This window comes from Puma concolor, chromosome B4 (assembly GCF_028749965.1).
Source record: "Puma concolor isolate L17-30 chromosome B4, mPumCon1.1.hap2, whole genome shotgun sequence".
Lineage (NCBI taxonomy): Eukaryota > Metazoa > Chordata > Mammalia > Carnivora > Felidae > Puma > Puma concolor.
Window position 1 is genome coordinate 42106414 of NC_141673.1, and position 27227 is coordinate 42133640.

At 42.1% G+C, this 27227-nt stretch overlaps 2 protein-coding genes across 5 annotated transcripts in view; one reads left to right on the plus strand and one right to left on the minus strand.

Moving 5' to 3' along the window:
• The first annotated feature begins 143 nt into the window (after positions 1 to 143).
• On the plus strand, positions 144 to 19118 carry CSRP2 (cysteine and glycine rich protein 2). The gene is made up of 6 exons (XM_025926792.2): positions 144 to 286; positions 10750 to 10862; positions 13753 to 13921; positions 17353 to 17482; positions 18171 to 18264; positions 18810 to 19118. The coding sequence occupies exons 2-6, from the start codon at positions 10751 to 10753 to the stop codon at positions 18884 to 18886; spliced, it is 582 nt and encodes a 193-aa protein (XP_025782577.1). The 5' UTR covers positions 144 to 286; position 10750; the 3' UTR covers positions 18887 to 19118.
• Positions 7182 to 27227, minus strand: part of ZDHHC17 (zDHHC palmitoyltransferase 17) — a 109456-nt gene continuing 89410 nt past the window's right edge. For 3 of the 4 annotated variants that reach the window (XM_086712777.1, XM_086712781.1, XM_086712778.1), the window contains one exon: positions 24300 to 27199. In XM_086712777.1, coding sequence (XP_086568903.1) covers positions 27061 to 27199 — 139 coding nt within the window. In that variant the 3' untranslated portion in view covers positions 24300 to 27060. Of the gene's footprint in view, positions 10932 to 24299; positions 27200 to 27227 lie in introns of those variants that run through there. The other variant, XM_086712782.1, reaches the window with a different exon arrangement.

Genomic DNA, 27227 nt, shown 5'->3' on the forward strand with positions numbered 1-27227 from the left:
AAACAGCAGGAAGAGGCGGGATTCTGCCCTTTGTCTTGCGGCCCCCTGCCTGAAGCCGCTCGGCAAGCAGCCCCCGCGCTAGACTCCCCCGGCCGTCCAGAGCGGGTCCGGGAATCGGCCGGGTGCGGCGGGGCGGGGCGGGGCGGGGCGGGGCGCGTAGGGCCACGCCCATCACGGAGTCTTTAAAAGGTGGGGACTCTGGGTTCGCCGCTGTTCGCGGACTCGCGGAGCTTTCCCAGGGATCTGGCCTTGCCGCGGGTGGTGCGTGGTCCTGCCTCCGACTCGAGTGAGTAACTGCAGTGGGGGCGCCTCCGCCCACCCCGGGGGAGGAAGGTTCCCACAGCCTCCCGGGCTCCTCGGGACGTCCTGCCGGCGCCCCCCCCCCCATCTCCGATATCCCCATCTCGATCCCCACTTGCCCTCCCCTCCGCCATTCTCCTCACCCCTGCCCCCCGGTTCCCCCACCCCCCTTTCACACACACCTGCCCCGCTCCCCGTAGCCGCCCCGGCCCTGTCCTTGGATCCCGGGCCCTTCGGGCAGATAAATAATCGTGCGTGACCTCCCTACCAGTTGCTTCACACCGGTTTCTTTGGGAGAGAGGCGGGGCCGAGAGTTTCGCGTTGCTGCTATTCCGCCTTTTGGTAGCATTGGGCCCCCTCCTCCAGCAGCCGGTTTTCTTTCCAAGAAGAGGGTGGGGTGGGTTCCGAGTCTCGGGGTCTCCTCTGCCCGGAGGAGGTCTCCTCTGCCTCGCTGCGCTGAGGGCGACCTTACCAGGGGCTGGTTGGGAGTCCTGGGAGTGAGGTGGGGGCTTCCACAGTCCGCCGAGCCCAGGATCCTTCCCCTGCTGCGGTGCAGATTTCTGGCATCTCCATTGTTTAGTGGTCTCTGCCCACTAAGCACTGAACCTTAAATGTTGAAAGAACAGCAGTGAAACATCAGGTCGAGCTTTTTCCGGAACTTTCTACGATTCAGGTATAAACGGGAAAGCAAGAATGCTTGGTTGTGAAATTCTGCAACAGGTCCTGAAATCACATCCTGAGTTCCAAAGCTCCACGTAGGCAGTCCCTGGGGGAGGGGGTTTCTAAGCCGGGAGACACTCACCTTCCTACCCAAGTCCGGACGTTTGTTGAAGGATATTTGTTTAATGGTTACCCAAAATGTGGTCCCTGTTTTATTTGCCATCAGCAGATTAAGCACATTTTCACCTTTAATATGCTTTCAATATGGATAATATTTTAATTTGGGGTAGTAATTTTTTTTAAACTCAGGCAGTAAAAATGGTGTCATTGGTTCTTTTCTAATTAACCTGTTTTAAAGCTCTACTTACGAAATGACAAGAATTCAAATAGGACAATCACAAATTTGTCTCTAATTTGACTCAGGTTTTTCAGGAAAGAGATGGGCGATGGATTAAATGAATCACATAACTTCAAAACTGTGTACCAAACCATAAGTGATTTTATGAAGTCCACCCTGGTCTGCCCTCACTATCCTTGGTCATTGCTGTCTCAGGTTGATTGCAGCTGGTACTTGATCAATATTTCTCAATGTTCTTTCTACTCTGGTGTCTAGTTTTCTTTGCTCTTTTAGAGTGAAAATTACAAGAGACACGATCTGCATCTCAGGAGTCTTTGAGACTCACAGTACTTGCCTGCGTGCCTTGAACACAGTTGGACCAGAGCCACTATTGGTTAATTGAATGAAGAAAGGAAGGAGTAAGATTGCAATTGTGGGGGACAAATATTTAATTGAACTCAGGCAGTAGGTAATATTAGCGAATTTGACTTAAGGTTTCGATTGTAAATTTTTAACGGTTGCTCCAAATGTATTCAAATACTGATTGATACAAATACCAATATGCTAAATACTATGATGAAAGCAATACTCATTGGAGATCTGATGAAACTGCCAATAACTTGGATTTTGGCAAAATTGCATTTTATACCAAAACAGCAAGAATGTTGGCATAGAATAGAGGGGGTGGCAATAAATGAGCTTTAGAAGCCTCAGTCCAGCCTCAACATTGCCACTAAATGGCCATGGAGATGTGGACGTCTAATTGTTCTTCTCTGCCAGAAATAAGGTAAATCAGGAGAGCTGAGGAGAGCAAACCTCCTATGGAGAAGGAGTCCTGGCCTAGTGAAAACGGCAGGACTAAAGCCAGCCATGCCCCAAGTCACATGCCAGTACTAGCACCCATTGGTTTGATGACCTTGGGCATCTTTACTGTCTGGTCTTAGTTACTTCACCTAATAAAATGGATGTAACAGCACCTACAACAGGGTTGTCATCAGGCACGTTGATTGTGATCCTTGTACAAAGCCCGGCTCAGCCAGGGAGAGGTTCCTTGTAATTGGACACTATTGTAAATTTTATTGAATATATAGGGAAATGGTCATCAGTGAAAGCCTCTTCCAGGAGGGCACTGATGCAGACTTACCAGTATCTATTAGGCCTTGCCATGAGGACAGGTTTCTTCCCTTTGCTGATATTCATTGGTTTCCTCAAGGTACCATATTATTTCCTGGGCTGGTATTTGCATGGCATCCTTGGGGTTCTGTTGGGTGGGGATCTCTAGACTCCCTTGGGGCCTTGATTACCCACAATTGTGATACTTAACTGTTTTTGTGTGGTGGACCCTTCTGGCAGTCTGGTGAAGCTTCCGAACTCCTTTTCAAAATGTTTTTAAGTGCATAAAATAAAGTACGTGGTACCAAGTTCATCAGTCCCTGCTATTTCAAGGAATCTGTGGTCCCAGTTTAAGTACCCTGACTTGGAGTTTTCTCAAACCGGATTGTGGAAAAACCCGGCACAAGTTCTGATAGTTAAAAATTTTAAGTTTTGGGGGCGCCTGGGTGGTTTAGTCAGTTAAACGTCCAACTCTTTCAGCTCAGGTCATGATCTCAGGGTTGTGAGATCAAACCCTGAGTTGGGCTCCATGCTGAGTGTGGAGCCTGCTTATGGATCCTCTCTCTCCCTCCCTGTCTCTGCACCTCCCCCGTGCTCACATGCGTGCTTGCCCTCTCTCTCAAAATAAAGTAAAAATTAAAAATTACAAAAAATTTAAGTTTTTGTGTAAGTCAAGGGAAGAACCAAGTCAGGGGAACAAGTACATTGTGAATCATTTGCAAAGGGTATCAGTTCTCCTTGCTCTTTTTTATTATCTCATTGTGCCAACAGTAACTACTAATTGTCCTTCACTAATGAAAAGAGGACAGATACCATATAATACATTAGGGCCAAATACCTTCCCAGTTCACTGCAGGAAAGAACGTTTCAGGGTGGCTTCATAGTACTTCTAAAAGAGAAGAGTGAAGAGAGAATTCAGTCTTCACATAGTACAGGAAATGCCCAATTTGAAAAGAACCTGTGCCAGAGCCTAGAAGTCACTACTATATTTGTGTTGCTAACAGTGGTTTAGTTTTAGCAAAACATCAGTGAAACAAACTCTGTAGTTCATTTGAATTTTATTGGTGTTCATTTTTCAATTGAAATGGTAATTTTGCTTTGGTTTCACAGTTATGAGTCACTTGATCTCTATACCTCAGCTTCTCCAGCCATAAAATGGGTATAATGATAATGTCTACCTTAGCTGTTAGGAGGATTAAGTAAGTTAACATAAGTAAACTACTTAATATAAGTAGCACATGTAGTAAGCGTCGGGGGATTTAATGGTAACGTTTGTGAAATAAACACTGTGCCTGTAATACAGGCAAAGAGCTTGTATTACATGAGTATTTGTGATTATTGTTACCTTTCATGTGGCAAGCGCTATTCTAAATGCTTTCCATATACTCTTTAATCTCAGAACTAGTTTATGATATAAATAAGCATTATCTCCATTTTTTAAAATGAGAAAACCAGCAGATCAAATAACCAACCTAAGATCACTTGGCATATAAGTAGTAGTTTTGGCATATAAATCTCGGTCTGACTCCATGTAAAAATCACACCAACATTAAATTATTTGAATAATTAAATATCTTGTGGATCGCACAGATTGTGGATTGAGATGGCAGATGCTGGGGGTCGGTGACCAAATCTATAGCCTAGTTGCATTCTAATTACAGTATGTGACTTGGCAGGTAGTACTGAAATCTGTGTCAAGGATTTTGCTGTACTCCACGTTGAAGACATGAATGGAAACAGGATATAGAATTAGTAATTAATGGTGGCACTGAGGTGAACACAGGACAACTTACTGGAGAGAAGGGCGGATTTCTCTGTAGCGAGGATAGACTTAGGGCAGCAGAGAGGAGTGACAGAGAGCTTTCTGGTCGAAAGTAGCAGTTTGGGGGTGAGCCAGGCACAGAGAGGACACTCACTAACCGGTAGCTGGAGGGCTGAAGATTGGTCAGAGAGGAAGGCGTTCCTGTGCACAAGTAATTTGGTAACCAAAGGACTGATAGTTCTCAGGTGATCTGAATGGTCTCAACCCTTCAATCAGATATGGGAGTTTGGGGAAGAGATTGTGGTTCTGGAGTTGGACAGGAGTGGGTTGAGCCGGGCTTGGGTGTTTGGAGGTCATTGACCTCAGCAAGTCACCTAACGGCCGACCTTCTGGTAGCCATATTCAGGCCCAGCAGCGCTGCTGAAGGAAGAGGAAGCCGGCGTCTGTGCAGCGCAGGCTCTTTGCCAGGTACTTCACAAACGGTATCTCGTGAAATACTCCAACCACCCGACGAGCGTTCTCATCCGTTTCCAAGGTGCAGCTGAGGATGTCGAAGTTAAAGAACTTGGCCAAGATCACAGAGCCAGTAACAGACTTTCAGCCTTCTATCTCCACGCTCTTTCTCTTATACTAGGAACATGTTAGAGGTGGCACATGCAATGCATTTTCCATGGCAGACGTTATTAATCACAGTCGTCTTTAATGCGGAATCTTGAACGTAGTTCCAGGAGCCCACTGTGAGTAAATCTATGAGATGAAACTGTTTTTGCCATCCCTGAGACCTTGCGGACTTCCCGAATCCCTTTCTACCTGCTTCTGTGTCATGGCTTCTACCGTATTGCCTTTTGTTCATGTCATGCTAGCACCAAAGCAGGACCTCCTGAGGAACAGGCACCCTTCCTTAGGACCAGCTATTTTAGCCTCCGTTCCTAACCCAGGATGTGGCTTACAGAGTGTGGAATTAATACATTTAGACGAAATCTCCATGCAGTAAAGCATTGTACAGTGGTTATTAGCTGCCCTTACCCTAGAAGAATTACTTGAGATACAGGAAAGGAATTCGGATTTAGCTGGATGAGGGAGGGCAGGAAGTCAGTTGCCCTGATGGGGAGAGGCAGGGGGATTAGGGGTATAATGAAGGAATGGCTATCTGAGATGTGTAGATGAGGACTGATAACAAAACATCATCTCTTGAGTATGTTGAGTATATCATTCTACACAGACTGCCTCCGATAAGCATTTCTTCAACCTATTCTCTTAACTCTGTAACAAAGGCACATTATCCTCCTTTTACATATGAGGGAAATGAGACTGTGTTGACTCCAAAAGCCATGCTTAGGACACTCTTAGGCCGAGCTGTCTTGAAGTCGTGGCTTTGGTAGAAGGAGCCAAATGGAACATGTAGCTCATCACTAACATGTAAAGTCTGCGCTTGGCTCAGTGGTATTCACTTAGATAAGGGAAGTAGACTAACCAGATTGTTTGGTAAGCAGAAGGAAAAATTTTTAGAATGGGCACGGAGTGGAGCTCAATTTCCAATTAACTACTACTCTCAAACTCTGGCTCTGTTAAAAAATCATTGTAATTCGGGACAGTGCTACTAATTTACATATTCTTTAACTAGCGACCCCTCTCCATGTGTCTCAAGATGAAACTGGTTTATAATGAATTCTCCCTTTCTGGAAATTGGATTCTAGCCAGATTCCAGTGTCCTAAGAAAACCCTGTATGTAATAATAAAATGTCAAAGCTTCTGGAAGTATTTAGAATTCGGGTTTATAGACGGATTCATTCCAAACCTTTGCTATCAGAGCGAGTGACTGAAACTGTGAGTGGCGACATGTAGAGTCTAGATTCATGGATTCAAGACATTCAGAATCTAAAAGAAGATGGTAAATGCAGAACAGGTAGTGTGAGAATGATTTGTGTGGCCACTTTGCGGTTCTTGCCAGTTATCTGGAGAATGAGGTAACTTGACCACAAGTGACTCAGATTTAGACGACAGTAATTTTCTCCTAGGGGTAAGTCTTATGAAATTCTGGGTGGTGTCTTTGCCTGGGGAGAAGGAGCAAAGAGAAATCACATACAGGTGTTCAGATGTAAACCAAGCCTTTTAATCTAACACAGTGCCCCAGTATTAGAACTCTTTCAGACATTGAAAAACAAAGAGTGGACTGAGAAACCGAGAATAAGCCTGATTGGCCTCTTTGGCGAGATATGTGTAAAGTGGGATTTCTTTTCTCCTCTCACCATTCTGTAAATTAATGCATAGGATTGGGGAGAGGCACGTAGCCCAGACTGCGGAGTGCAAATCCAGTCTGCTGTGATTAATGTCAGCTGTTGTGGAGTAGTACGGCCAAAGGCCTGTAGGGAACATGAAGCTTTAGAATTTTTTTCTGTGCAAAGCAATGCCAAGAGTGACAGAAATGGAAGATCGTCACACTTCCTCCTGCCAAATTCAGGGAACGTCCACAGGGGTTCACCCCAAAAGTGTAAATTTGAACTTCATTTCTTAGTCACCGTAAATGGAACTATCATTGTCTGCAGTGCATATTAACATCCCAGAAGAAGGTTTATGAGTGACTAACCAGCTAAGTTTTTTCTCTACCCTGTTTTTTGCTCTGAGCTCTGTTCTTCTGTAGGCGCCAGCCAGTGGGTTTTCCTACTGGAGTACTCCTGGCAGGATGGACAGTTAGGAGATGCCCCTCCATTTTCAAGCAAACAGTTAACTGGACAGCTGCCAATACATTTGTTTACCCCCTTTTATCGTCACAGTATCTCCACTGGTTAGAGAGGGCTGCCTTTCCCCATTTTACAGATGAGAAAACTAAGCCCAAGGTTGCACAACCATCTTAAGTAACATCTTAAATAATAGATCTATCCAAACCAACCTTCCTCCTTCCCTCCCTTCTTTCCATTATGAAATATTTCAGACATACAAAGTAGAGAATAATATAAGGAACGCCCAACTACCCAGTATCCAACATAAAAAAATAAAGATTACTCCAGCTGAAGCTTTGTGAGGATGCTCTTTCTATTACACCATGTGCTTGGACCACAGAGAGGGTTATTCAGAAATCCTTAGGAAAGCCTTGAAACTGGATGGAAATTTTGAAAAGTTAATGACTTGGAAATTTTATGTAGAATCAAAAAATGTGACAAAGGGAAGTAGACCAGTGCTGCCTTTGTCTTGATAAACATAAAATCGAATTGGGAATTGTACAATTTAAAAAAGGAAGAATTCTTTAAAACAACAGACATTATTTTGATAGGTGCCAAGCACTCTGGTACATGGTATGGGGAATACAGAAATGTGGTCCCCACCCCAGAGGGGAAAAAGCTTTTAACATAGTAAGCTGAATGTTGTAGTACTTTGATGGGTATTTCCTGAAAAGATGACACATTTGGCTGGTGTGGCCTGCGCAGTAGAAATCAGACTTGACTTACAATAAGTGAATTTAAGTAACTGTGAATTACATAAAGAAAGGAAAGACCTTCTTCCCTGTTTAAAGTCCAAGCTGCTCTTTAATAGGGAATAAAAAAGTGATGAGTTAGTTTTTGAAAAAAGTATTTTTAAATGGTATTCAGAGATAACCCAAGATGGCATTAGTCTTCATAGAAATCTGGTTCCTTATTGGTGATAGCTCCAAAGTAAACAGGTGGGAAAATATAAGCTACTAGGTTGATATTAAATAGTATAGTTTCTAATAGGATGAGAAATGCCTTGACAATAACAGAATATGTTAGAAGCCAGCTGGGCTGTTGATGCTGGGATCCAATTTTAGGTAGTAATTAATTGTAAGGTCATTACCTACAAGCCAGGGTTGGGTTTTAGGTTTCCTCCAGAATCATAAGGGTACTTCCAGCAGATGTCTGTGGCATCCGTGAACATTCCAGAACTCTGGTAACTTTGGAGCCGGGGGGCAAAGTCAGTATCACTAATTGCACTTTAGACTCAAGCCAGTGCAGGCTGTTGGAGCCAAGGCTTTGTGTCTGAGGTTTTACAGTCAGGCTCAAATTTCACTGTGGATTTAAACATTGGAGCACCTGTCTCCAGGGAAGGGAATAAAAGATTTATGCAACTACTATAGGAAAGCTTGCAGATTTATCCCGTTGCTGCTAGCTGTTGATCCTCTGTGGATGCCTTCACAGTAGCCTGTTACCTTCATGGACCCTCAGAATCACCTTGGTCCTGTCTGAATAAGGAAGTAGGCTTTTTGCAAGTTGAGACCAACAGTTTGGTGATAACTAGTCATATTAGTCAGGTCTGTGTGTTTTTCAAGGAACAGGAGCTCCATCTCAGAATGACTTTGAAAAGGCAATGTACTGGCTCATGTAATGTCTATAGGATAAGACAAGACACAGCTGAAAAGTGTCTAAACCTAGTCTCTCCATCTCTCTTCTTCTGGGCCAGCTTCATTCTTAGGTTCCTTTCTTCCAGTGGCTAGGCAGCTGCTAGCAGCTCCACCCCTACATCCACATAGCCCTGGGTTTAACTTTCACTGAACTGCCTTAGGGTCGTGTGCTCATTCCCATACCAGACACTGTGATGGTGGCAGGCGGGGGGTGGGGGGGGGGATGCAGTGACCTCATTGTCATGACCGAGTCACACGCCCAGCCCTGGAGTTGAGGGTACGGTCAACACCCTCTAAACAAGTACTTCTCAAACTATCTGGTAAAGGACCATTTTTGTTTAATTTCCAAGCACGGATTCTCTGCTTCTATGCTATTCAGTAAGGTGAGTCCACTGATCATGCTCTTGATTATTGTGACATAAAATTGTATAAAGTTTCTGAACTCTCACCTGCATTTCATCTTGAATTGGTACCAGATGTGGTGGACCATCACAAGGAGACTGTGATGTCTTTTAATAAGTACTTCCTAACCCACATGGACTAAGGAAGAGATGGTTACTTGCCTGGAGAACATCTGGGGGAAAGTGTTACAAGAGGGTCAAGAGAATGCTGTATCCCAGAAATGTGCCCAACACAGTGATTGATTCTGTAAAACTTGCTTTTAGAAAGACCTCATCTCAGTGTCAAGGAAGTCACTGGGTTCTGGATCGTTTAATGCTGTAGGCTGGGCAGGAGGATGGGAATTGACCGCCTTCCTTTTTATTTTAAGGATTGAAGATTCTTCCATCTATTTGCTTAGCAGCCCTCCTTTTCCCTTATGTAGCTAGCCAAGTCTGAGTTAGCAAGGGGGTCTCCACTTTCTCATCCAGCTATTTCCTAGAGAGGTGTGCATCTCATCTAAGGAGACTGAACAACCAAGGGCTACAAATACCACTCACAGAAGAGAAGTGTGAGAATGAGGCTGGAGGAGAAAGAAATTCTCACTGTGTTTTTAGACACCACTTGGGGCAGGGCAGGGCACCATCCTTGAAGGACAACTTTCTGTACTGCTAAGGCACCTGAGTACGTTGGCCATTCAGAAGTAGGCATTTGATACCGTGGCCAGGTAGGCCAGTTCATTGAGAAGAGAGGTTAGAACATGTTGGCCCCACATCACAGCAGGATTTAAGCTTGGAGCACTACCCCAGAGTCAGGCCAACTGCAGACGTGCTCAAAAGACAATTCACTTCGCCGGGAAGGGAACTTGGTAGTATATTCTCTATGGACTGACAGGCCTATCGAAGAGGGGAAAAACTACTACTGGCTGGGCTAGAGGAGCTGGGGGTTAGTGAAGCACAGAAACCTAAATCGTAGCCATCCCGATGGATGTTTGTTGTGGTTACAGCTGGGGCTCCATGCACACAGTTCTTCCAGTCACAGACACAACTATTTACACCGTCATCTTGCATAACTTCAGCAGACACAGATAAGACTAATTCTCGCGAGGCAATACAACACTCTGTTCATCCCTCGAAAGTGGCAGAGCTCTTGTAGATTGTGTTAAGAATTCGGCGTTGTTAGGGGCGCCTGGGTGGCTCAGTTGGTTGAACGTCTGACTTCACCTCAGGTCATGATCTCGCAGTCTGTGAGTTCGAGCCCCGCGTTGGGCTCTGTGCTGACAGCTCAGAGCCTGGAGCCTGCTTCGGATTCTGTGTCTCCCTCTCTCTCTGCCCCTCCCCTGCTCATGCTCTGTCTCTCTGTCAAAAATAAACATTAAAAAAAAAAATCGGTGGTGTTACAACGAAGTGAACACATGATAAAGACCTCCACCCGGGTGCATGTTCTTCAGCTGAGTTTTCAGAACCCATCCTTAAGGTGGGGGTGTCAGGGGCGGACAGTGTTTGCCTTTCCACTCCCACACTTCTTTCTCAACCCTCATCATGCTTCTGGTGGCATAGTTTTGTTTTGTGCCTGGCGACCTGTACTGTTTTACTGAATGCAGGTCCTCTGTCCTGTAGGGAAAAAAAACTTGCGCGTGACAAGTCAGAGTTTGCTAAGGAAAGAGCTGCAATTTGGAAGATGAGACGAGGCGATTTTGGAGGAACGCAGGGCTTTAAAGACGTGGTTAGAGCAGTTCTTAGACAAAATCTGCAGCTGGCCCTGGGGTTTAAACAGCCCTCCCGGGAGCTTGGCAGGCATCTCGTCTCGTGTGGGGACATTCTAATGAGTCCTTTATTCCTGCAGAATGCCCGTGTGGGGAGGTGGAAACAAGTGCGGGGCGTGTGGGAGGACCGTGTACCACGCAGAAGAGGTGCAGTGTGATGGGAGAAGCTTCCACCGCTGCTGCTTTCTGTGCAGTAAGTATCTTCCAGGGCTCGATCTTCGACAATGAATGGGTTGTAATGAATGTAAAAGCTTCGGTTTACCTATTTAAGGAAAAACATTGTGGTTTTGTTAACAAATATATTTTTTTTAATGTTTACTTATTTATTTTGAGAGAGAGCATGAGTGGGGCCAGGGGGTGGTGCTGAGAGAGAGAAGGAGAGAATCCTAAGCAGTCTCCATGCTGTCGGCGGGGCTCAATCCAATGCAGTGTGAGATCATGACCTGAGCTGAAATCAAGAGTTGGATGCTCAACCGACTGAGTCACCCAGGCGCCCCACAGAGATGATTTTAGAAGCTTAGGTGGTTTCTGCCTATCTGTCCTGGACATCGTGAACGCTCAGCCTAGCAGCAAGGACGGCAAGGGTTGACCTGTGGCATGTGGCCGTACTGTGTCCCCACGGCTTTTAGCCTCCACTGGGCCTTTACTGTACTGTACTTGTCCTCACGTCCATTCCCCTGCTTCACTGAGAGCTCAGTGCTGTTTATAGTCTGGCACTTGGCACAGTTTCTGGTGTGTTGTAAGGGCTGGGCTCTCATTTCTGAATGAACGGTTTGCTCCTCCTCATCCACCCCAGCTTTCTCTTTGAAACCTATTTGCTTGTTTCTTGGCATACTACTGGTTGAAATCAAATGTCTAGAAGCTACATTTCCATCTTCTCTGGTCATGAAAATTCAGTTATTTCTGGGTTATTGATATCCTAATGGAGGGAAAGAAGCTTAGGATGTGAAAATGCCATCAAGGCAAGTTGGGAATTATTACTGTTTAAAGATGGAAGATTATCAGTGTCTGATATAGACAAGAAAAAGGACATAAAACACACGTCTGTGCTCCAAAGACTGTACATAGTGGACAGTAAGAGAAACAGAACCGGACACAGGGCCCCTCCCCTTGCAGACTGTAGTGATAACTAAGTGTTCAGTTTCAAGCAGGAGAGAAGCCACTTCGGAAAGCTCTTTGTTAATCATCATCTTCTGATTCAAAGGACAAATTTTCTTTGATGAAGGATTTGTTACATGAGGACCCCCCCCGCCCCGTACATGCAGATACTTGCTGTATCTATAGTACCATATAGTGACAATTATTGCCAGAAACTGCGTATATTAAATATGTTGGGTTACGTTAAGAAATAATCTCCAGAAAAACCTCTCTCAAATTTTAGTTGCCCTTTTCTCTCTAGGCACCAGCATTCAACATGTTGGGACCTTTTTTATGGTGTAACTGCTTTGCAGGCAACGAGAAACAGCAGAAAGTCGCAGTTAAAGAATAAAAATCTAACATATGTTTACTGTGTATGCCCCCATAATAGCTACCATTTCTTGGAACTGGTTTCACCATTTCTTCTCTTAGAAGTTACTTTTTTTTTTTTTTAAGGAATCTGTTTTCCAGCAGGTTTGAAACCAAGAGTACATGAACAAAAGTACAGATACTTTAGACATTGTTCTTAGTTTCATGAAACATTAGTTTCATCTAGGTTAAGCCAGGATAGTCTCTCCACCATAATAAACTCACTGTTTCCCCAGTGTCAACTTCTTTACTGGCAATTTTACTGTTACTTCCTAGTATCTGTCTCTGCTGACTAAGGTCTTTTAAGGATAGAATTCAGAACAGTTTGCAAACTTAGAATTTTACTGTAGAGAATAGAGAATGAGGACGAAGGGAAGGATGGTCATACAGTAAAATTTTCTTAAAATTGCTTTAATAACTCTGTGGTCTTTGAAACAGTTTTTGTATTTTGATTTTTTCTATTAAGGGTGTTTATTCTCCTATAATGTGTGGTTTTAGGTTACCTGTGTCTTTCAGCAAACACATTTCAGTTCTTGAGCCTCAACAGCAAGGTTCCAGAGCAGATGACGTCATTCTGTTCCACCAGAGAAAGTGTTAGTCTAATAGAAGCTTCCTAATTGTAACTGTTTTACACCAGCCAGTCGCCGTTCCCTGATGTCCTTCTTTTCTTCCTCCTTTCATTTCCCTTCCCCCACCCTTTTAAGTAGGAGGGAGGAAAAATCCCCCTTTCTACTAACTTTGGATTTCCAGCTGCCCAGTAAGTTCCCTCACAGTTTTGTGTGTGTGTGTTTTCCAAGCTTAACTGAAGTTTTAGAAAGTGAAATAATGTCTGGGTAAAACATGATGACATTTGGCAGTTTTATGAAGTGGGATCCGTGGAAATGTCTTGTGGCGAGAAAACCATCAAGAAAGAATGCATTCTCCTTTGGGACAGAAGGGAAACACAAATGCAGACTTGAAACCACTTTGCGATTTTCAGACCTACTCATCACTGCTGGAGAAGCCGGTGGCGAGATGAAAGAATAATAGGTTATCCCTTCCGGACTCATGAGGAAAACTGGAATTCTGGAGTTAAAGCCGTTTTTATGCCAGGGGGTGCTCTTCAGGGGAGGGCTACAGAGCCAGCCCCCACAGGGCACTCAGCCACTCTTTTGCTCTTTGTTAGGTTGTGCTTTGGCACCACTAGGGTGAAGAGGTGGAAGACTGTGCTGAGGGTTGGAGCAAGCGTTAGTTTTGTTCCTTTTGTTCATGTAATTCTAGCCGTGTAATTCTCTGAAACCCCTCCGTCCTGCCAGAGAGGCCAAGCCTATTGAAAAGTCTGAGGCTTCAGAATGTTAAAATTCTGATACATTTCTGAAACACCCCCCTTCCTATCCATGGAGAAAGGCAAATCGTCCTCAGCTGTAGCCGACCCAGTCCAGATGCTGTCCCATGGCTTTTGGGAAACCACAGGGGAAATAGGAACGTGAGAGAGCCTGTGCCTTTCCCATTTGTAGACCATGTGTCAGGGCCACCACTGCTCTTAGGGAAATGGCATCTCTGGCATGTTTCTAAAGGTCTCACTCGTTCCTCCTCAGTGGTTTGCAGGAAGAATTTAGATAGCACCACAGTGGCAATTCACGATGAAGAGATCTACTGCAAATCCTGCTATGGAAAGAAGTATGGGCCCAAAGGCTATGGTTATGGCCAGGGCGCTGGCACGCTCAACATGGACCGGGGTGAGAGGCTGGGCATCAAGCCAGAGAGGTGAGTTAGGACCACGTTTCTTACCTTCAGAACGGAGTTATAACAATTAATGTTGCTTGGTGAAATAGCAGTCTGGGACAGATTTTAGCTTAAAATAAGCAAACAGAAGGACTCTTGGTTTTCATGTATCAACTAGTGACTATTCTTTAAGCTTGAAATGGACAGTTTGGGGCCTAATAGAATTCTTATTGATTATTCCAGTGATTTCTAGTCTTGATTTTGGGCCATGCTCCAGTGTATCAAAGACTCATGTTCTCAAAAGCACATGGTTTACATTTACTTCCATTTCACAGTGTTTTGGAGACCAGATGTCATGAAATCAAGTGATGTCTGAATCATGAGACACATTTCTCATGTGCAGTTAAGCAAGGAAAAATTCTCAGTCACTCCTTCCATGTAAGAATATTTCACCAAGAAATTACTTTTCTCGAACTTACAAAGTCTTACTTCAAATTGAAATTGTTTTTGATTCGCTGAGACATTAGTATTAAAATTTAAAGGTTCCAGTGCCAAAATAGCAAGGTACTAAGTCTGCTAAACTTCATTTAGTATTTTATGTTCAGGCTACATAATTTCTTCACTTGGAATTTCCTCTTAATTCCTGTTTTGGACTGATTCTCTCATTTGAACTTCACATTTTTCACATCCGTTTTATATCGAAGAGGCCAAAATTGGTGTGATACTCCAATAAAGTGGTCTTTTCTTGGACAAGACCGTTTATCATGCCCCATGAGCTGGACACCCTGCAATATTAACACGTCACCTCACATAATCCTCACGACAGCCCTACAGGGTAGGGTTTCCCATCTTACTCAACAAATGTAGACAATGAAATATTAAGCTATTTCCTAAAGTCGCATTGCTAGCTAATTGCAGCAATTAATGTAACTCCTAGTGTAACTCCAAAGCTTAGCACGGTGCATTATGGTATGCCTGAAATAATACTTGAGTGCCTGCTGTTTGCTGAACATTTATGTTCATTTTACATAATCCTTACAGTAACTCTGGGGGTTTAGATACCTTGTCCCTATTTTTTTTTTTTCAACGTTTATTTATTTTTGGGACAGAGAGAGACAGAGCATGAACGGGGGAGGGGCAGAGAGAGAGGGAGACACAGAATCGGAAACAGGCTCCAGGCTCTGAGCCATCAGCCCAGAGCCCGACGCGGGGCTCGAACTCACGGACCGTGAGATCTTGACCTGGTTGAAGTCGGACGCTTAACCGACTGCGCCACCCAGGCGCCCCACCTTGTCCCTATTTTATAGACGGGACACTAAGGCTCAGGTCACACAAGTAAGTGACACAGCCCGGATCTGACGCATGCCCATTTGGCTCCCAAACCTGTGCTCTTTCCACTGCACTGAGGCCCACCTGTCTGTTCTTTGGGTTTTTTCCACAGAGTTTCCGAGCCATGGTGCCTTGCCAACCAGCTGTACAAGGGCTGGCTCGTCCGTTGTTATGCGCCATCACTTGTAGGAGCCCAGCTTACCTTGGTCTTTGTTGAAGTTCATTGTGCTTGTTCTGCTCTCCTTTTCCAGCTTGTTAAAATCCTTTCTCGTTTTCTAAGATTTTCTTTCAAATCTTTCAAAACACACATATCTATATACCTCCCTCCACACCACCCCCCCTCAAACCAAGTTCATCCATAACCCAAAAGTTAAGTCTGTGATTGCGGCTACAGTTTTAAAGTCACAAAGGGCAGTGGACCCACTTCTTTACCTCCTGCTGCTCCATCTTCTCCAATAGCTGGTCAGCCCTCTGTGCTGGCCTGTTGATCTGTGCCCTTGCCTCTTCTCCTTTTTAGCCTGGCCACCTACTAGGGCCAGATGTAGAGACTTCCTTTTCCAGAAGCCTCTCTGCTCTTAATGACTGACCTCTGGGAGCACCTGTGGTCTGGAGCACCCTTGTGGGATGTGGTAACGATATAACATATGGGGACCACATTATCTTCACAGGAGTCTCCCGGAGAGGCAGCACTGTGTGGGCAGAACATTTCACTGAGGCAGAACTGTCAGTTCAGACTCACCAATTTTCTAATTCTGTAGCTCTTCACGTTATTTACTGTCGGAGCCCCTATTTCTTCATTTCTCGTGAGGTTAACAACTATACACACCCCACGATGTCATTAGCAGGGAGGTGGGAGATAATCTACATTAGGTTCTTGTTAACATAATATATTGGACATTTTTTGGGGGAAACTCCTAACTCCAAATGTTGGATATCATTGTGAATAGCTATCAAAAATCACTCTCCAAAGGAAGTACATACAGTAGGTTGTACAGTTTTTTTTTAAATATTCGTACATTAGGGGCAACTGGAAACACCAATGCTTGCATCAGTACTGTGAATTGGTATTTGTTGTTTAGAATAAAATTTCCAGCGGCCATAGCAAACATGACTCCAGAAATGCTATATGTTTGCCACCTCATGTGAAAGTACAGAAAACAGATGACTAAAACATGGATACACTGGAGGTGAAGAAATGGAAGATACCGGGGAGGAGTTTGAATCCTTTGTTTTATGAAAAGGCAGTATTTCTAAACTAACATTTTATTTTCTATAAGTATGTAACTTAAACTAGAGTCAGGAAAGAAAACTTTTTCCAACAGGAAAAATGGGACACTTGTACCACTTGCTGAGCTAACTGCTGTTGCCCTCTTATCTGCTTGACTGACTTACAAGGTTTGAGAGGGGCCTTTAAATCTTCTCAGAGCCCAGAATGGTGTTCTGCACTGTACGTACATCTACATATTGAAGGGGAATTAAAGAAAGTGAGAAGTTACCCAGTGACTTGAAAATAAGTGACAAAAATTACAATATCCACAGAAAAAGCAAACATCATACAGTAATAGGCAAACCTTCTACAGTATTTTTCCATGAAGCTAAGTAGTTTATTCACACTTTTCCCCACTTAGCGTATATTAGGAAATTAATCTGTAAGTAATGCTTAACGTTCTTAATTCTACCTGAGTCCACTGACCTATCTGCAGAAACTTTTAACTGCTTAGGCTAACAGTGATTTTTCAGACTCTGGTAAAGTAAAAAACTCCCTGTGATTCCAGTGGTAATATGAACAATGATATGAATATGGGGTAAAAATATGTCCAGTGTATATTTTTATAAAGCATAGCATAATTGTTTCATAGAGGCCAGCACTGGGGATTCAAGGAATTCTGTTTAGACTCACATAGGCAGGTTTTTAAGTTTGGGGCTTCGTCTGTTTATGGCAGTAATGAGCCCATAAATAGGTTAAAGTACCAGCTGGCCAGCACCTGAGACACAGTTCTTTCCCCTGGATGTAGTTCAGTGAGGGCCTCTGGCCGTGAGACACGACAGCAGTTAAGTCCCAGAGTTCGGTTGTGCCTGTCTTGTGGGCTTATTAATTAGAATGGGCCCTTCGGTAAATCCTAGTTTCTCCCCCTTTCTTCAAGTGTTCAACCTCATAGGCCTACAACAAATCCAAACACTTCTAAATTTGCTCAGAAGTATGGAGGTGCTGAGAAGTGCTCCCGATGTGGGGATTCCGTGTATGCTGCTGAGAAGATAATCGGAGCTGGAAAGGTAAAGTGCTGTCTGGAGTTAGCAGCAGTGAATGACTCCTCTCTCCTCCCTTTCTCCCCCGTCCCCCTCACATCCCCTTCAGGCGTGCTGTCTTATATAAATACATTAATGCCCTGGATTCGGATTTTTCTTAGATTTCCATCTGAATCATTAACTTGTTGAAGCGATGCCCTTACTTGACAAATCACATCTATGTTTGAAAGAAACTTGTTTTCATAAGGGGCGCTCCTCAAGGATGTTAAAGGACGACTGTTAAATCTGCACTCTGCAGGTTATTCCATGTAGTGGGAAACCAGAGTTGGGACTCCTGATGCTAATCTGAGGTGTACTTCTGAGCAAATTACTTAAACCACTTCACCTCTTCCAGCTGCAATGCTCTCAGCCATAAAAGAGGCAGTCTTTAAAGGAGCGCATTGTGCTTGCGGTGAGGTCTGAGACGGCTCTTGGGGAGATGGCCCTTGGCTGGTACAGCCCGTGTCTTCTGTAAATGAAGTTTGAACCCAGCCCTGGTGTAGGTGGCCAACACCCTGTGTAGACACAGGGAGGTCCAGTTCCAGGCTTTTTGTTGGAGTTGAAGCACAGCAGTCAGGAGTATGCGTTGGGTTGACGTTTGCGAGCCACTTGCCAAAGTGTCTACACTGTACTGCAAGAAACCACCCTCTCAGACTTACTCAGTTGTCTCTTCCAGCCCTGGCACAAAAACTGTTTCCGGTGTGCCAAGTGTGGGAAGAGTCTTGAATCAACAACTCTGACTGAGAAAGAAGGCGAAATCTATTGTAAAGGTAAAATTAATTTCCATTATTGCTGTGCATCTGAATATCCCACCCTGGTTAAGGAAATTTCACCAGCATACAAGAAAAAGAAAGTACTGTGACAGTGGGGAGAGGAACCGGGAAGGAAAGCAAGGGATTGCCACTCGCTATTTGAAAATAAAGGATCTAGAGATGCTCACAGATAACAGAGATAACTTGAGACAATAAAGTTGACTGTCATTTAAAATTACCCCGACAAATAAGGTAAAAACCTCATTGAAACACTGTATGTTTCCAGCAAAGCATATGAATGTATGAAGGTAACAACAGACAAACACGTAACTTGCCCGGCCCGATTTGTATGCTTGTAACTCCAGTGGGTCGGAATGTTTGGACTCACCTTTGCAACTCTCAGATACTTGCTATGTGGCTCATTTTATATCTTAAATAAGTTGAACTCTTTTTGGGAATGGCAAACCATTTTTTTTTTTAAACTTACAGGGGTTTGTCATTTTGTGGGTCTTAATGCTAGCAAAGCTTAAAGGACCTTCTGCTAATTCTCTTTCCTTTTTTAGGATGCTACGCAAAGAACTTTGGGCCCAAGGGATTTGGCTATGGTCAAGGAGCAGGAGCCCTTGTTCATGCTCAGTAAAGGCGTGACCCTGAGCTGACATCAAACACGGAAAGTCTCTACATGGCCTAGGCACAGATAATCTAACACTAAACTACTGTGAAATCCTGCCGGCACTTACGTACTGTCTGTTGCCCCGTACACGGATAGGCTGGCTGACTAGTGGGAAGAGAGCACTGTATCCCTTTGCTTTTTATTCCTCGGCATTTTCAAGAAGTGTTTCTTTTACATGTTAAATAAAACTTCAGCTGGATTCAGGTGCTCAGTGTCATTCACATTTTGGAGGAGCTGCTGTGATTTCAGTTGGCGGAAAATCACTTGGGTCCCTACCTGTACTTTAGTGGTTAGAGTCCACCCCGTTATGCAGCTGACCGACTAGGCTAATGTTTGCATCACAGCTGTTGGAGAAGATCTCTTTTAACCTGGTCAGGGTTGCTTGGCAACCGATTCCAGCTCTTGAGAGATGGTCGGGCAGCATCCCCCACCCACCTGTCCGCCCCACTCTAGCTGGTGGTTATTCTCCTTAGACAACCTGCATTAGAATCACCAAGGAGTATTAAAAAGCAGATTCCCAGGCCCTACAGAAGCAGACTCTAGAGGTAGGGCCATAGAAGCCATTCTAATAAGCTCCTCAGAAAGGCACAAGGACCTAGGATGGTGGGCACAGTTAAACAAAACACTGAAATATTTAATTCATCTAAGTCTAAAGATCATTACAAACAGCTACCTACAGACAACTACAGAACCTGAGGCTTTGTGTGACATTTTTTAGACTCCACTCTGACATGATACATGGTAACTTACTAAATCCTGGAAACTGAAGTGATTTCCTCAAACATTTCAATCCTGCATAAGTTACAAAGAATGTTGCAGTGTCCTGACACATTCAGCTGGCTCACGTAGAAAAGGAGGCACCAGACTATAAACAATATTTTCACTATTTCCCCAGAAACTTTTATCAAAGATTCAATCTAACCTTTAATTTCAGGGGTAAGGTGTGAGATTGGTAAAATAAACCAGCATGACCAATGAACATATCTTCATCTTGTCCAAAGCCTATTTTAACATACTGTATTGCTTATTTTGAAAAGCTACAGCGGTTGTGCTAGCAGAAACTTAGTGGGAAGAAATCAACTGAGGATGTACTAGGTGAAAGAATTCATGCTTATTTATATCATAGCCTTGAGCACCTCACATGGGTCTTAGAAGACAAGTTCCACTGTGGGAGAGGGGAAGGCCTCTTTGTTAAGCAGGCTGGGGAAGCTAATCAACCATAAATGAAGATAGGCTGAATTGAAGAACAGTTATGGAATAACTTCTAAATCTCTATGTAGTAGTTTTAGAACTTGCCCACAGATTCTGTGACATTCCCAACAAAACACGGAGACTAATTCCCCTCCCTCTGAATAAAGGCCAACCTAGTGACTCATTTTTTGCACAATATGATGGACAAGGCAAGGTTAGAAAAGGCAATGGTTTTTGCCTGCCTCTTTCCCTTTGGAAGTTTAATCTTGGAACTCAGCTGCCATGTTCTGAGGAAGTCCAAACCACATGGAGGTATTACAGCCATAGCCTCCACTGAGAGATCTCGACCATCAGCCAGTATTAACTGACATGAGTGAGCCTTCAGATTATTCCAGTCCCCGGTTCTTGAACATCCCAGCCCACACCAGGTGGAACAAGGTGAGCTATTCCTGTTGAGTCCTGAACAAACTAGAGATCTGTGAACAAAAACACCATTTTAAGCCACTAAATTTTTGAGAGGTTGGTTAGGTAGCTACAGGTAACCCAAATGTAAATATTAAACCATTCCCCACACAGAACCAACATTTCCCATACCTACTAAGGTTCCCAAATTATATTGGAGATATTAGTAGATATCTGAAATTACTCTAAACAAAGCTGCCAGGTGCCTACTAATTTGAGGTTTCTACCCAATAAACAACCTACTCAAAATTATTCTTAAATTGGGAGCCATAACAAACAGCTCCCCCCAAAATGTAAAATTAGCTACCAGTGGTTCTAGGAGTGGAAGAAGAAATTTGGCTTTGTTTAGGCTCTGTTCTGGGAGGAATCACTTTCATCATTTGGAATAAGTCAACAGGGTAGCCCAAAAGTAATCCAAATGTGTTATTAAAGTGCTGAATGGTAAATAAATACTTTTATTTTTAAAGTGACCCAACTGGGATGTTTTCAGTCCCTTGTGGTGGTTTGGTATATTTGAGGAGGGCTGGGAACTCTAGTTTCCAAAAATCTTCAGGATCAGTTAAGCTTAGCAAGTGTTGCTGCTACCAATCTATATCAATACACACACAGCTGTAGATTCACAGGACACACTAGCGTAATGAAGGCCTTGAGAGCATGTGGTTGAGAAGTCTGTTTTAACTCGAGAGCCTTTAGTTGCACATGGAACCATTAACATTAAAAGAAGCACTGGGAATCTGGTCCACCGGTTCTCAAACTTTTTTTTTTTTTTTTTTTTTTTTAAATCTCAGGACCCCTTTACATTCTTAAATTGTTGAGGAGCCCAAGGAGCTATTGTTTATGATCAATTACATCTACCAATATTTTCTGTATCAGAAATTAAAACAAAATTTTTAAAAATGTGTTAACTCAGACTTCCACTTAAAGCAAAATGAAAATAACAGGCCAGATTTACCCTCTCACTTGAAACACCAAAACCACAAATTACATCGGAAAAAAAAAAAAGTTTTCAGGCCTTGGACAACAGGCAACAAAGAACAGTAATGGGGAAATGAGATCAGTCTTAGGCTTAGCAGTCTCACTAGTTTTGAGAGTTTCCAAGCTACAGCTGTAGTGCAAGGAGGGAAAACACAGGTGGGGTTGGGAGGCACCCCAAGTTGAGACTGAGTGGAGTCCAGAAGGGCCAAGGCAGCTAGAGTTCAAAGGACCTGAGAGAGCCGTACAGAAAAATAACTCCACAGACATGAAGAGGACAACCCACCCCCCACCTTGCAAGTCTTCAGCCGTGTGCTGATAGCGCCTGTGAGGTAACTGTCCAAGACCAGAGAAAAAAAGCAACTGAAAGACTTGGAACAAAGTCTGGTGCTCACATGGGAGCTCACATGGGAATAGTTCCTGTTCATTGCCACCAGTGACACGGGGAAACACAATTCTTGGGGCTTTCGATGGAGTACATTGCTCTTGCTCATCTCAACAATGGGGAATAATTAATCCTAAATTGAACATTGCTCGGTCCTGCCTAACCAATCTTGCTAACAACAAAATCTGAAAGAACTGAAGCTTCCAAGTAACTGCATCCCAGAACAAAGCTCTGCAATTTTTGTAGGAATACAAAAATATCCAGTACTCAATTCATAGTGTCTGGCACCAAATCAAAAATTACTAGTCATCTTAAATAAAAATTTGAAAAGAAAAAAAAATTACTAGTCATGCCAAGAAGCAGGAAAATACAACCTGTAACAATGAGGAAAAATCAAAACCAACCCAACCTGACATAGATGTGAAAATTAGCAGGTAAGGATATTAAAAGTTAATTATGGGGCACCTGGTTGGCTCAGTTGGTTGAGCGTGACTCTTGACTTTGGCTCAGATCGTGATCTCACAGTTTGTGACACTGAGCCCCGTGCTGGGCTCTATGCTGAGAGCAGAGCCTACTTGGGATTCTCTCTCCCTCTCTCTCTGTTCCTCCCCTGCTTACTCACTCTCACTTTTAAAAATATAAAAAAAATAAAAAGTTAATTGTAAGTGTACTCCATCCGTATCTTCAAAACAGTAGAGACAGAAGATATAAAAAATGGTCTAAATCAAACACTGTAGGTGAAAACTGTGTCGGAGATGAAAAATCCCCTAAATGCCTAAATAGTATTGACAATAGACTAAACTAGACAGAAAAAGATTTAAGTGAACTTAAAGACCTGAAGACAATCCAAACTAAATACTGGGGAAAAAGAGAATTTAAAAAGTGAACTGACTGGGTCACCTGGGTGGCTCAGAGTTAAGTGTCCAACTCTTGATTTCAGCTCAGGTCATGATCTCAGATCATGATCTCAGCGTTGGGCTCCGCACTGGGCACGGAGTCTAAGATTCTCTCTCCCTCCCCTTCTGCCCTTCCCCGTGCTCTCTCAAAAATAAAAAATGAACTGATCGTGAGCTGTAGGACAATCTCAAGTTGCCTAATCAATGTATACCTAGAGTTTCCTGAGGGTGGGGGAGGGAAAAGGAAAAATATTTGAAGACATAATAACTGAAAATTTCCAAATTTGATGAAAACTGTAAACCTACAGATGCAAGCCAGCAGCAATGAGGCTTTCTGATGCTTTGAATGGAAACAGTCCCTCTTTTGGAGTACTAGAAACACTGCTATTAAAACGTATTGTTCAATCAGAGTAAATGTCTGATGACAGATGTTCAGGTAAAATTTATCCAAGCAAAAAATTCATACTCCAAAGGCAAAAAGTTTTCTAAAAGGCACATCTGGTTTCCTGGAGTTTGTGACTTAGCTGACCCCGATAAAGGAACATTCTGAATATCCCACTTGGAATTACAGACTTTCCATTTTGTAAAGTCACACAAAGATATTTAATAAGTAACTCTTAATACCAACAACTTTATGAAACTGAAGATTTACTTTTTGACAAGAAGCTAAGATTTCTTGTCCTGATACATACCACTTGTTTCCAGTTATCTCTATAAACTCTTAGAATCTGGTATCCTTATCTTGGTACAACCTACCAATCTTGGGAAGGGCTGGGAGATCCATGTAAGTCAACAATGAAGGGGAGAAATATACCCGGAATGAAAACTGATGGCTTGTTGCAGAATTTGCTTTATTTTTATACTTGTTCAAAATATTGTTCCTTGAGCTCTACACAGCTCTGGAAGCATTACTTTAAACATCATAAAATAATTATGAAATGAGTATTAATTATTCCAGTCTGAAAATACTTAATACCACTGGGTTCTCAACCCATAAACAATCATGTGGACATGCACATGCAGGAAAAGGCACCTTCACAATTTCTCCTTTTTAAATTCCCCAAAAAAGAAGTTATGATGCATAGCTTTTCAAGTGACTGAGATCAATGTTTGGTAGGTTTCCTTTTCCAAAATTTTACCACAGTGTCTCTAGATAATACTTAGATTTAAAACTTGGAGATTCATACAGTCCTTGAGGATCCTAATTACTCTATGGAATCCAAAATTCTTAAAGAAAAATTTCCTTTTACTTAAAAAGTATTAATTACATACATATACATAGACATGGGATTAGAGTTTTTTAAAATACTACCACCACCTTTTACTTTTGCTAATTTCTAGTCCTCCCACTTGAATTGTAGTGGTTCCAGATACAAATATACATAATAATCTTTTCAATATAATAGGTTACCACTACCCAGTGTCTCATCAATTTCTTGAAGTGAACTGAACGAAATAACAAACAAACACACGCTTAAGAGTCAATATTTATTCTGATTAATATTTTACAAAATTTTAACAGATTTAATTTATGTAAGGAGAGCTAATTTATTAAACACTTTACAGGTTTTTCTTTCCACAGAGTAACACAGTAAGTAGCAAAATAATACTTGGCACAGTTATAAATAAAGAAAATATAAAATAAAAATATCCATAGCTTAAGTATAATGATACTGCTTTATGCCTATTAATATTTCAAATAAATTCCTGGGAACAAAAATGTGAAGGAAAAAAACTCCAAAGAAGTAATTCATGTTCCGGGCTGAGAAGTAAGTTCCTATTTGCTGTAAGTATCCAATTAAGCTAATATGAACTATTCCCCAAAGGGTCACCTTCATACACAACTTTAGAACTGGGTTAAGCTGGTTCCACACACAGGACTTATAAAGTAAGTAAACGGACGGTACAGTACACTGCTGCATAGCTGGCTCCTGGCTATCTGACCACCTGACCATCTCTAAACTATAGATCTTACCGGCACTGCGAGATGGTTAGTACGAAAGCATTAACATTGCTAGTATTTTCCACGTACTTCTGTATCTAGAGTATCTTTTCTATTGAACTGAAAGACATCTCTTTTGCACTGAAAAGAATATTGTACCACAAAGAAAGAACATGGTAACAACACTCTTATCCAAACTCTTGAGAATACCACCATTATATTCGACTGTTAATAAAAATGTATCCAATAAAAATTGCAACCGAGTCTTCATGTGAAGTGGCTCAAAATACAAAAAATTAAAACAAATTCTAGCCTTTTATAAATAACTTTGAATTTAAAAATTATCTAAAATTTCCCCCAATTAGTAGTCAAAACTAGCAGAGACATTTGTAAAGTTAACCAATTTTTTACATTCTATGACAAAATGGCACAATGCTATTGCCACCCCACACCCATCTTTTCCCTTTTCAAAAATAAAGTACGTATGCCAATTTTCTAATATTAAAACACTCAAATACACTAAAGGTAATCTTTCTGATGTGTGACTTATGGTCAAAGAAACTACTATATAAAAATGGTACTTGGAAATACTGAACATCAACTATATACATTTTCACTGCTCCTCTTACTAAGGCAAGGGGCGGGTATACCACTAGATTGCTTTAATACCTGTAATCTGCATTTTACAGAGAATACTAATTTTACCAAGCTTCAGACATGCAGTGGAACTTGCAGGGTATAATGCCTATTAACAGCAATATTGAACATCACTAGAAGCTCATTAGGTTATCTCCCTTTTCTTTTTGGTTGGATAAAATGAAATGAGCAGCTTTGAATACACTAACACATACAGACACAAAGAGAAAACTATTTGATAAATTATTTATATACAGATACACAATCTTTACACTGGTCTAGGATCTGTCATCAGTCTGACCACCCTTTCCCCACTCTCCCCCAAGCCCATTCCCTCTCACAGGTTTCCCACAGGTTGCTCGAACCACAGTTTGCTACAGCACTTAAGAGGACTAAACCAAGTCTCACTCTGTAAACAATATTTATGGAAGCAGTGACTAATAGTTCACCGTGAGAGTATGGAAATGCTGCAACAAAAATTGATCAGTGCATCACATTTAACAAAGATCTTTCTGAAATGGTTTCAGACAGCATTAACAAACCTCAAAACATTCAATATTGGGGAAATTGAAATAATCTTGAGGATTAAATTCTTTCTGATAGGTCATTTTTTAAAAACCAGAATATACCATTAGCTTTTCTTTTATTCACATGTGCTATATGTACAGAGATCATGCTCCATTTTTAGCTAAACTCCATTATTTTGCTTACAATTTATTTCGCAGCTCAGAATTCTAGAAGTATATCCATTTATCTCTATTACTGAGAATTTTGCATGAACTTATTTGTTCTGCTTTGAAATTACCTCAACTCTTAAAAATTGGACTGTTTGCACATCAAATTAAATTCTAATTTATGCTTTACTGGATAGTATGTGCTAGTATTCTATGAGGTGTATCATGCACTTAGTAGGGCTTTTAAGTTTGAACAAAATAACATGACTTACTATACTCATGCAAGTGCTTTATTAATCAGACCATAAAACCTCAGAGCAAGGTTACTACAAATTATTTCACTGAACTAGAAATGTATCAGCATTGCAACAGCTGATGGCAATAAAATAGTGTTAGCACATATTCTTGTGAACATTATTTTCTCGTGCCCTTGAAGACACATTACAGTAGATCCCTAATAAAACCACATGATTTTGATCACAGTATTTACATGTACATTCTAAAATGTACATAATACTAGTCTGAATCAATTTGAGACCATTCTCCTGGAATTAAATGCAATAGTCATAGTAGAGTGCATCATAAAATTTAGCCATAAATCATAAATTTAGTTTTAGCTAGAATTGAACATTTCTGATCAGTATACCATGTCTATCAACAGAATAAGTTCAGAATAAGTTCACTCTTTCTTCGTGAAAAATGTTATGAGAACAAAACCAAAAAGTTGAGTATGTTGTGAATTCCCACATTATGAACCATTAAAATTCCTTTTTATGATCTTTATTCTTCCCAGAAGTGGCAGTGTGCTCTGTCCATGTTTACTTTTGTTAATAAAGTGTTGAAAAAAAGACTGTAAAATCCACTGTTAGCCCTACGGATAGCATGCTATTGTTCAAAAATGTGGATTCGAGTGTGAGAGAGACACGGACAGACACAATTTTCAGGCACCACTCAGCAATATGCTTCATAGGATAAAGATGTTGCTACACGAGCTGGTACCCAGATCCTGATATTTGGTCATATTCTATTGTATACTGCCTGGTCCAGTCCACGATAACAGGACGAAAGAGGCCACAGCATCGAAATTCAAAGAAGTCTATAATGTTCCTTACACATCCATGGCTAAAATATCCCCCCAACAAAAAGAAAA

What these genes read in the sequence shown, in the direction of transcription:
- CSRP2 (XM_025926792.2), top strand. Translation starts at nt 10,751, where the DNA reads ATGCCCGTGTGGGGAGGTGGAAACAAGTGCGGGGCGTGTGGGAGGACC. An exon ending in CCGCTGCTGCTTTCTGTGCA is followed by an intron (nt 10,863 to 13,752) that starts GTAAGTATCTTC and finishes GTTCCTCCTCAG; the next exon opens with TGGTTTGCAGGAAGAATTTA. An exon ending in AGGCGAAATCTATTGTAAAG is followed by an intron (nt 18,265 to 18,809) that starts GTAAAATTAATT and finishes TTCCTTTTTTAG; the next exon opens with GATGCTACGCAAAGAACTTT.